This window comes from Etheostoma cragini, chromosome 11 (genome assembly GCF_013103735.1).
Source record: "Etheostoma cragini isolate CJK2018 chromosome 11, CSU_Ecrag_1.0, whole genome shotgun sequence".
Classification (NCBI taxonomy): Eukaryota; Metazoa; Chordata; class Actinopteri; order Perciformes; family Percidae; genus Etheostoma; species Etheostoma cragini.
In genome coordinates this window covers 935,156-946,276 of record NC_048417.1, presented here as the reverse complement: position 1 = coordinate 946,276, position 11,121 = coordinate 935,156, and the positions used below count along the sequence as shown (strand labels likewise).

Here is an 11,121-nt window from a genome sequence, read left to right as displayed (position 1 = left end):
ATATATCTGGTTTTACAGCTGTTTCTAAGGTTCCTGAGTTTAGAGATAAGTCAGTGCCAGTTAAAGGCAGGTCTTGGTAAATTTTGCTCCTAATAGTTATAATTTTATCGTTGAAGAACCTCATAAAGTCGTTACTACTGAGAGCTCTGGGAATACTTGGCTCAGTAGAGCTGTGACCTTCCGTTAGCCTGGTTACAGTGCTGAAAAGAAACCTGGGGTTGTTCCTATTTTCCTCTATTAATGACGAGTAGTACGCTCCTCTGGCATTACGGAGGGCCTTCCTATACGTTTTAAGACTATCTTGCCAGATTAAACGAGAATTTTCCAGTTTGGGGGAGCGCCAGATCTTCTCCAGATTTGCTTTAATTTGCGAGTTTCAGTGTTATACCATGGAGCTAACCGTCTTCGTTTCATTATCTTCTTTTTTAGAGGGGCCACAGAGTCGAGAGTCATTCGTAGCGAGCCTGCTGCACTATCAACAAAATGATTGATTTGGGAGGGACTAATAGCATAGGAGTCCTCTGTTACTTTGTGATTTGGTAATGAATTAAATGCGGAATCGCATCCTTAAATTTAGCTACAGCACTATCTGATAGACATCTTGTATAGAGGGTTTTGCCTAATGGCGTGTAGTTCAGCGGTATAAACTCAAAAGTTATCAAACAGTGGTCAGATAAAAAGGGATTCTGTGGGAACACTATTAAATGTTCAATTTCAACACCATACACCAGAACAAGATCGAGGGTGTGATTAAAAAGGTGAGTCGGTTTATGAACACTTTGAGAGAAGCCAATAGAATCCAAAAGAGAGATAAACACAGTACTAAGGCTATCACTCTCATCGTCCACATGCATATTAAAATCCTCTACAATAATAACTTTGTCCGTTTTTAGCACTAAGTTTTACAGAAACTCTGCAAATTCGGATAAGAATTCAGAGTCTGGACCAGGTGCTCGGTACACTATAACAAATAGAAGTGGTTGCATTGATTTCCAACTTGGGTGTGAAAGACTAAGAACAAGACTTTCAAATGAGTCATAATTTAGTTTAGGTTTAGAGCTGATTAGTAGACTAGAATCAAAGATGGCTGCAGCTCCACCTCCTCGGCCTGTGCCTCGAGGAATGTGAGTATTAATATGACTGGGGGGGGTGGATTCATTTAGACTAACATATTCTCCATCACCCAGCCAGGTTTCAGTAAGACAAAATAAATCAATATTAGAATCTGATATTAATTAATTTACTAGTACACCTTTAGAAGAGAGAGATCTGATGTTTAAGAGTCCACATTTAATTCTCCTATTCTTTTGCAGTATTGCACTTGTGGTTTTAATTGTTATGAGGTTTTCATGCACAGTTCCTCTACTGTCTACCTTTGATTTAAATAATTTCAATTGTCGGGGGGCAGACACCGTCACCATGGGGTTTTTACTAGGTAACACCTGGAATAAAGGAGCAGAGAAGTGTGTTACACTGGGACTCTGCCTCCTGGTCCCAACTATGGACTGTCAAGGATCAGGTCCGCTAATAAACCTGTCAAGATTTCCAGAAATGAGAGCGGCTCCATCCCAAGTGGGATGAATGCCGTCTCTCCGAATCAGACCAGGTCTTCCCCAGAAAGACTGCCAGTGATCCACAAAGCCCACATCATTATCTGGACACCACCTCGATAGCCAGCGGCAAAATGACGACATGCGGCTATACATGTCATCGCTGGTGAGATTTGGCAGTGGTCCAGAGAAAACTACGGTGTCCGACATTGACTTTGCGTATGTACACACCGATTCAACATTAATCTTCGTAACCTCCGATTGCCGTAACCGGGAGTCATTAACGCCAACGTGGATAACAATCTTGCTGTATATACGTTTATCCTTAGCCAACAGTTTCAGATAAGACTCAACGTCGCCCGCTCTAGCCCCCGGGATGCACTTAACTATGGCTGCCGGCTTCGCTAACTTCACGTTTCTCAAAATAGAGCTACCGATAACCAGAGTTGGTTTCTCAGCGGGTGTGTTGCTGAGTGGGGAAAATCTGTTAGAAACGCTAACAGGCTGGTGGCGGTCCGACGCCTTGGAAAGCTTACGACTGTCTCTTCCTCGTCCTCGCACAGTCACCCAGGCACTGTGACCTGGCTGCCCAGCAGATGCCGGGAGATGGCTACCAGAGGCTAACTCAGGCCAGCCCGCGCCGACTACCAAGGGGGGGTTAGCTACAGTAACTAACGACTGATCTGTCATGGTGCGGAAACGGACTTCTAACTCACTAAGCCTCGCCTCCATGTCCAAAAATAAACTACACTTGTTACACACGCCATTGCCGTTAAAGAATGCAGAGGAGTAACTAAACATCTCACACATCGAGCAGGAGAAAGGAGGAGAGGGGGCCGACATAACTAACTGCTAGGCTAAAGTCGCTAGCAGCTAAGCTAAAGTACGGTAGCGTTAGCTACCAAGCTTTAAAACAGCTGTTATTTAACAAAAGTCGCTAAAAAAATTAGAAGATATGTGAGTGCTTAGGCAGAACTGCTATAAGAATAAGTGTTTAGCGGACAGTTAGCCACTGTAATAGCAAATCTAACAAACTGAACTGGTATTTAGTGAGCAGCAGAGCTACCAACACGCAACCAACACACAGGCACAGGAAACGGAAATGAGTCAGGTACGCTTACCGTCTCCATTGAGCCTAGCGCAGTGCCTTTGCGGACATACATTCCTAACATATTTTGCAATGTTAGCTAAGCAGACATTCAGTTGGAAGGGAAAAGTCTCGTGCAGCATCTAGCCACTCCCCTGACCTCCTGTCTGTCATCTCATCAGCTACCTGTTCAGCAGATTCCCTTGACTACAAGCTGTGTTTTGTGTGGACTTCTCTGGCCACATTCTCCGGGACCAGTGGAGGCCGAAGACATTGAAAAAGACATCCTGGCTGCTGTCGCCATGCCCCGTTCCTCACTTCAGAACCAGAGCTGTCCTGTGGACTGGAACCCATGCTGTTCAACGGCCCCAAGCTGGGCAGCCTTCAAGATCAAGATCAGGGTAACTTTATTGTCCCCTGAGGGAAATTTGTCTTTTCTAAGAGTCTCAGCTGATCGTTCTCCCTGAATCTTTGCTGACCACTCACCCAGAATCTGCACTTAACAGTCTCCCAGCGCCTCAGATGACCGTTTTCCCAGACTTTGCCGTGATGTAATCTGAGCATACAAAATTTAACAACAAGTATGAGTTCAGGCCTCCAGAGTCAGATCAAGTTGTTTACATGTTAGTAGCTTTTCCTTTGTTGAGATTAATGAGATCCATGGAGGCTGATGCAGTCTGATAAAAACCTCAAACAGGTCACAGATCCAGTTCTGTGTTTGTTGGACCACACCAGTGTGTATCAAGGTCAGGTACTGATGACTGAATAACACAATATCAGGTTATATGACACTTCTAGTAATTTATCTGTTTTATTCATTAACATTTTGTTTCAGACAATCCTAATGGATAATGACTTAAATGTAACATATATAACTTTTGATGGGCATGTAGAAGTGCAGAAATACAGATATCTTTATTTTCTGATCATATTTACAGCATATATTCTTGTAATTTGCAGTAATTCTACCATTGTGTGCATCATAGTGATTAACAAATCCCTCCATGAGCCTATGTACATTTTCATTGCAGCTTTGTTAATCAACTCTGTTCTTTTCAGCAATGCTATCTATCCAAAGCTTTTGATTGACTTTTTATCTGAACAGCAGATCATATCTTATTCAGCCTGTCTCTTTCAATGGTTTATATATTACACTCTAGGGGGTTCAGAATACTTCCTGTTGTCAGTCATGGCCTATGACAGATATGTGTCTATATGTCAACCTCTACAATATCACACTATCATGAGAAAAACAACTGTTAATATTCTCCTGATTTTAGCTTGGCTTCTACCTGCTTGTCAGTTTTCAGTGGGACCATTGCTGATTGCTAATAAAAAACTCTGTTACTTTATTTTGGAAGGAATAATCTGCAACAGCACAATTAACAAACTCCACTGTGTTCCTTCAACAGTCCAGAATATATACGGATTGATTCTTTTTGTAGGATCTGTACCTCTCCCTGTACTCTTTATACTCTTTACGTACACCAGGATATTTATAGTAACCTATCAAAGTAGTAGAGAAGTCAGAAGAAAAGCTGCACAGACCTGTTTACCCCACCTGTTGGTTCTGATAAACTTTTCCTGTCTCATGTCCTATGATGTACTTCTAGCTCGACTGGAAACTGATTTCCCTAAAACTGTACGTTTAATAATGTCTTTACAACTAGTCATTTATCATCCTCTATTTAATCCAATCATTTATGGAATCAAAATGAAAGAAATTTATAAACACCTCAAGAGATTGTTCTTGAAAGTGCGCTCATGTCTATCTTTCTGTACTCTGTTTGAATTTGCACATATAGGGACTGACAATGAAAGACTTTCATAAACACCTTAAGACAATAAGTCAAGACACATTTAACTTTATGTATATATATATATATATTTATATATTGGAGAACATATTGTTTAAACTGTGTACATTAATTACAACTTAAAAATGCAAAACATTCTAGGAAGTCATTTAATTTAAGTATTTGTTTCAAATAGACTTGAACTTAAAAAGCATCAGCTCCAACAGTGTGATGTGAATTGTTTTCCTCGGATCTCTAAGATTCCAGCACATTGTTTTTGTCCGTCTATCATGTTATCACAGAACGCATATTGTTTTTTTGAGGTTGTTTTCGTAATATAATAGACTTTTGTCCCCATCACTGACATTTAAATTAGTACTACTTGTTTCGCTGTCTTCTCATAAAATCCCAAGACATTTAAATCAACAGCCTTGAACAATAGGTGTACATACATACAATACATGTAAGTTTTCTCTTTAGTTTTTTGTGTCTTATTTGTAATTAATTGTATGTCAAGGGTTGGTATTTTAAACAATAATACTAATTTCATTGTGGAAAAAAAAAAGAATTTAAAAAGAAACCTAAAGTCATATAAAGTTCTTCCAAACTCTGGGTGTTAGAGGACCATATGAATGCTCCTTTTACTTTTCCAGATGTCTCTGTCCATCCAATTAGGACCCGTTATATTTAACAACGTACTGTCTATGATTTCAGGCCTCCACAGTCTCATCAAGTTTTTTACATGTTAGGAGCTTTTCTTTTGGAAAGTTTAATAACAATCCATTGAGGTTGAAACAGTCGGTTTATCACACTCAAACAGATCACAGATTACATTTCTGTGTTTTTCTGGACCAGGTTAAGGCCCTGAAGACTGAATAAGAAAAACTCAGGTTATGTGAGACTTCCAGTAATATTCCTGTTTTTTTTCATTACCATTTCATTTTTGACAACCTTAATGGATATTAAACAAAGCAAAAAATACATATATAATTGATGCTATGCTAGCTGTCCAAAGCTTTTGATTGACATTGTCTCTTTCAGTGGTTTATATGTTACAGTCTAGGAGGGGTCAGATTTCTTGATTCTTGTTGTCAGTCATGGCCTGTGACAGATGTGTGTCTGTATGTCATGAGAAAAACAAAACTTATATTCTTCTGATTTTTGCTTGGTTTCTGCGTGCTTGTCAGATATCAGTGGGACCGTTGCTGATTGCTAATGAAAACTTCTGTTAATTTGTGCTAAATAATTAATTTGCAACAGCACAGATAACAAAATTCACTGTGTGACTTCAACAATGCTGAACATACAGTACATGGACTGATTGTTTTTGTAGGATCTCCCTGTACAGTCCCTGAGGAAGCCTGTTGTATTCAAACACCCTGAATGGTGAGGGGAATGCTTTGAACTTCTTGTCCTCTTCATGAACTTCCACGTTGCAGAAGCTAGACGTCAAATCCGCGGTTGAAAAGAATGCATTCCCTCCAAGAGGAGCCAAAGCGTCAGCCTGAGGAGGCAGGGGGTGCTCATCTTTAACAGTGCAGGCATTCGACCAGTGAAAATCCGTGCAAAGCTTTGCTTTACAGATCACCAATCTTCTTCCAAGCTAGAACAAGTTGCGATGTGTACTCACTCATAGATATTCTCATGATGTCCTACTCCTCCCTTTCATTCAAAGCAGTCCGGAGTTTATCATAGCGGGAGGGAGACAGATGACGATACGGCAGCCTAAAGGGTCTGCTATCACTTAGATGGACGCGATGAACAAATCCTTCAGCCTTCCGCAGTCCACGCTGTTGTGGGAGAATACGGTTTCGTACTTGGTTAGAAGGTCGACCAGCTTTGCCATCATGAAGGTAGACAGGTGAGTCGAGGGAATGTGAGTGTCCTGAAGATCACAGAGTAATGTAATCTGGGCGAACAAAGTTTAACAACATTTATAAGTTTAGGCCTCCAGAGTCGGATCAAGATGTTTACATGTTAGTAGCTTTTCCTTTGGAGAGATTAATGAGATCCATGGACAACTCGAAGAGAGGCCGGAGACGCCGCAGGGCCGAGAGGCGCCTGCAAGAGGAAGAGGTGTGAGCTCTGTCCGAGGGACAGGGACCACCAAACGCACGCTGTCTGCGCAGATACATGTGCTGGAGCTGCGTGCAGGTCTATTACCCGGAATGCACAAGACTGTGAGCATCTCAGCCCGCGCCAACCGAGGGTTGCGCTCGTTGTGAAGGTCCTGTTCATGGGAGACTGCAACACAAACAAAACAAAAAAACCACTAAGCCCTTTGGGTCTCATTCAATGCCTCATTCAATCGTATTGTTGTCTGTTTCCCTGGCGTCGTCCCCATCCGTTTTGATTGCGTTTCTACTACCCTCGCCTCATTGTTTTGTTTCACGTAAACCCCCGGGACACTTCCTCTTTTCGACGGTGTACTACCCTCGCCTTGTCTTTCGGGGGTCTCTGGGACCCTTGCAAGGTTATTGCTGGAGATGTACAGCACATCGAACTACGACCCCTGGGACGGCCAAAACCTGCAGGATAGGGGGTGGCGAGACTAGCAGGCCCTGATCAACAGGGGGAGTCAACAAGGTCTTCCGATGGGAAGTTTTGTCTACTGGGTCTAGACACCAAGATCTCCAGCACCTCACGTTGGGGGTTGAAGGGGCTGGTGGGCTCGGGTCAACCACAGGAGCTCCTGGATGCAGCAACATTGCCACAATCACAACTACAGACCTCACAGTGGAGCGTAGTTGTGAAAGAAGATTGCAAAAAATCGGGGACCCTTAAAGTAACCGTGCCAACAACCGGTACTTAGAGCAACAATAGAGTGGTGAAAACAAAGCTGGTTAATGTCTTTGCCACTAGGTTTTCTCCCACTCTAGATGCATACACGCTATGTGTCTATTTATCTGATAAATTGGAGAATGGGACTGGGACGTGTCGAAAGATCAAGTTGGCCGGCAGCAGGTACGGTTCATTTCACATCACCGCTGAATGGAACAATGTTGCTGATAAGTGCGATCTAAAACTCTGACCTGATTTGAAAGTCTATCGCTTCCTGCAGGTGTTTCTGGCTCTGGATCTGTGGATTCTGGATCTGGGGTTGGAGTCACCTGCTGCCTCTATGTTCCTGCTCCACACCCTCTGCTACAATTCTCCATGTCTCTCTCTCTGTCTGTCTCTTTTCTGTCTGTCTGTCTGTCTGTCTTTCTCTATATCTTTTTCTTTCTCTCTCTTTCTTTCACCCCCAACCGGTCAAGGCAGATGCCCCCCCCCCCACCCTGGCCACGGTTCTGCTCGAGGTTTCTGTCTCTTAAAGAAAGTTTTTCCTTGCCTCTGTGTTATAGTGCTTGCTCTTGGTGAACTGCTGGGTTTCTGTAAGTCACATAACAGAATCCGGTCCAGAGCTGCTCATTATGAAAAGCACAAAGAGATAACTGTTGTTGTGATTTAGCGCTATATAAATAAAATTGAATTGATTTTAATTGAAAGACGACAATAAACTGAAATGTATGAATGGAAGAAGTTGAGAAAGGCGCCTCTTTGTTAATTTTGATGACAAGGTCTTAGATTTACCCTGATTCTGGCTGAGATTTCGAGAATAACTCAAGATGCATCAGGTCCTTTAAGTAATCCATGTGGGTTCATTAATTGGTGGATCTTCGCATATTTGTATTATTGCAATTTCAGGCAAAGATGTTAGATGTATCTTAGCAACTTTAATGCCAAATGTCTCCTTAGAAGTTTGGAGGGAGAAATGCCCAAGCCTCAGTTTTGAAAATGATGGGCCAGTTGAAGGGGGAGTTACACTGGCAGACAAATTTCCACGGATATCAAAAACACATCAGACTACACATTTAAAAGAACTAAACAAGTATTTAACCAAAAATGCCATTGCAGGGCAAGATGTAACGCTTGCAAAAAGAGATCAAATGAAAATGGATCAGAGTTTGCGATTTGGTTTCTTAAATGTTGGAAGGGACAGGCGTAGTTTAAGACTTCTGATCAGGTTCCTTTTTTTGCATCAGTGTTAATTGATGGCTTGGGAACAAAAGATTAATTTATGTTGAAATTGGATTTTCCAGATTTATTGTCATTTATTGTCAAGTCCAGCGGAATTATAAAAAATGATGGGGGCATTGGAGGCCATCAACCTACTAACTTCAGAGACTAGGCTCCAAGCTGTAATTGAACTCTGGCAGAACAGGTATCAGGTTTTCAAACAAGAACTAGATTGAGAGTCGAGAGCAGAGTGATGCGGCAGCCATACAACAATACAAAGTATGGATATGGAGGGAATAATGATAGCATGGGAAATCAGAATAATGCTATGAATCAAGCTAACAATTCTTGTCTGTACTGTGGAACACATGGTCATTATATGACGGCTTACCAAATGAGAATACACACCAAAGGGGGCAGAGGGGGGCTTGGATCCACTCACTCATACATGTTATAAGCAGTCATAAAACATTAAATTATATACACTACACTCTGCCTCCTTCTCAAGGACTTTTTGGATCACATAGGGGCCTTAAACTGATCTTGAAGGTGTTTCTTGGTTTCCGTTAGGGTGAGAGTCTCCATAGTTTGTACAGGCTGACCGTCACAACGAATTCCCAGCCTTGCTTAGGACAACAAAGGAAAAACCGTGGGAGAAGAATTTCAAGAGGAGATCCATACCTCCAAGAACGGCTGTGTGCTTTGGATGGGAAATAACAATAATATAAAAAAGTCCAAGAATATAAACAGTTCCATGAATCTAAAATCAGTTCTGCAGTTCAGGATTTACCAAATGAAACTAAGGTGGTTAGAAACCTTCCAGTGCTGGTTTTATCGTTAGTCACGAGGTAGCCTGTAGTCTACTAATAGTGCTAATAAATAAAACATATCACAGCAAAAATAACATGGTATCTTTTTCTATTTTTATTTTTCCACTAGAAAAACACACATTACACTTCTCCTTACGTACTTTATATTGCAGAATTGGACACTAAATGCAAGATCCACTCATGTTCTAGGCTTTTGATACAGAAAACACAGATACAAATGTCCACAATTGTAACAACATTTAATTTTACCACACAAACAGAAAACTGCAGTCTGCATTTTGTGATTACATGATAAGATAAAAAAAAATAAGGTGTTGTATGTTAAAATGTAATTTATTGCTTTAATGCAATGCTTTTCATTATATTTAAGTCTGTGAGAAACAAATCATTACATACTTTTCAATAATCCTTTAATCATTATGTTGTAATTGGTGTAAAACAGTGGATTATGTAAAATATGAAATATATCCACTATATATTAGTTTAATTTGTCTCGACTAAACAACCTCTTGAGGTGTTTATAAATTTCTTTCATTTTCAGTCCATATATGATCGGATTAAAAAGAGGATGATACAAAATCATTTGTAAAGACATGCTTAAATAAACAGTTTGGGAAAAAATGGTTTCCATTCGAGGTAGAAGTACATCATATGTACCCAAACAGGAAAAGTTGATCAGAACCAACAGGTGGGGTAAACAGGTCTGTGCAGCTTTTCTCCTGACTTCTCTACTACTTCCATAGGTTACTATAAATATCCTGGTGTATGTAAAGAGTATGAAAAGTACAGGGAGAGGTACTGTAACTACTACAACAATCAATCCATATATATTTAGCACTGCTGAAGGAACACAGTAAAGTTTGTTAACTGTGCTGTTGCAAATGATTCCTTTCAATATAAAGTAACAGAGTTTTTTATAAGCAATCAGTAACAGTCCCACTGACGTCTGACAAGTAGGCAAAAACCAAGCTAAAATCAGGAAAATATAAACAGTTGTTTTTCTCATGATAGTGTGATATTGCAGAGGTTTACATATAGAAACATATCTGTCATAGGCCATGACTGATAACAGGAAGAATTCTGAACCCCCTAGAGTGTAATATATGAACCACTGAAAGAGACAGGCTGAATAAGATATGATCTGTTGTTCAGATAAAAAGTCAATCAAAAGCTTTGGATAGATAGCAGTGCTGAAAAGAACAGAGTTGATTAACAAAGCTGCAATGAAAATGTACATAGGCTCATGGAGGGATTTGTTAATCACTATGATGCACACAATGATAGAATTACTGCAAATTATGAGGATATATGCTGTAAATATGATCAAAAAATAAAGATATCTGTATTTTTGCAGTTCTACATGTCCATCAAAAGTTATATATGTTTCATTAAAGTCATTATCCATTAAGATTGTCTAAAACAACATGTTAACGAATAAAACAGATATATTACTAGAAGTCTGATATAACCTGATATTGTGTTATTCAGTCATCAGTACCTGACCTTGATACACACTGGTGTGGTCCGACAAACACAGAACTGGATCTGTGACCTGTTTGAGGTTTTTATCACACTGCATCCACCTCCATGGATCTCATTAATCTCTCCAATGGGAAAGCTACTAACATGTAAACATCTTGATCCGACTCCGGAGGCCTGAACTCATACATGTTGTTGAACTTTGTTTGCTCAGACTACATCACTCTGTCATATTAAGAATTGCACTCTAAGGACATGTTTGGATCAAAGATTTTCAAAGTGATGAGTTGAAATTTGAACGCAACGGTCTGCGATGTTCTGCAACGAGCCGGTTTACACCACTAAGACAGGACGAGGCAGTGTATCATCCTTGTAGCAAT

General features: G+C 40.5%; 2 protein-coding genes and 1 pseudogene across 2 annotated transcripts; 1 reads left to right on the top strand and 2 right to left on the bottom strand.

Annotated features, from left to right (window-relative positions):
* Positions 1-1,406, bottom strand: part of LOC117953166 — a 3,516-nt pseudogene extending 2,110 nt beyond the window's left edge.
* A 1,989-nt stretch (positions 1,407-3,395) lies between these two features.
* On the top strand, positions 3,396-5,312 carry LOC117953165 (olfactory receptor 10J4-like). The gene is made up of 2 exons (XM_034885977.1): positions 3,396-4,393; positions 5,289-5,312. Exons 1-2 carry the CDS (start codon positions 3,482-3,484, stop codon positions 5,310-5,312), a joined length of 936 nt encoding a protein of 311 aa, XP_034741868.1. The 5' UTR covers positions 3,396-3,481.
* A 4,428-nt stretch (positions 5,313-9,740) lies between these two features.
* Positions 9,741-10,667, bottom strand: LOC117953164 (olfactory receptor 10J4-like). The gene has a single exon (XM_034885976.1). It carries the CDS (start codon positions 10,665-10,667, stop codon positions 9,741-9,743), a length of 927 nt encoding a protein of 308 aa, XP_034741867.1.
* Between the last annotated feature and the right edge of the window lie 454 nt (positions 10,668-11,121).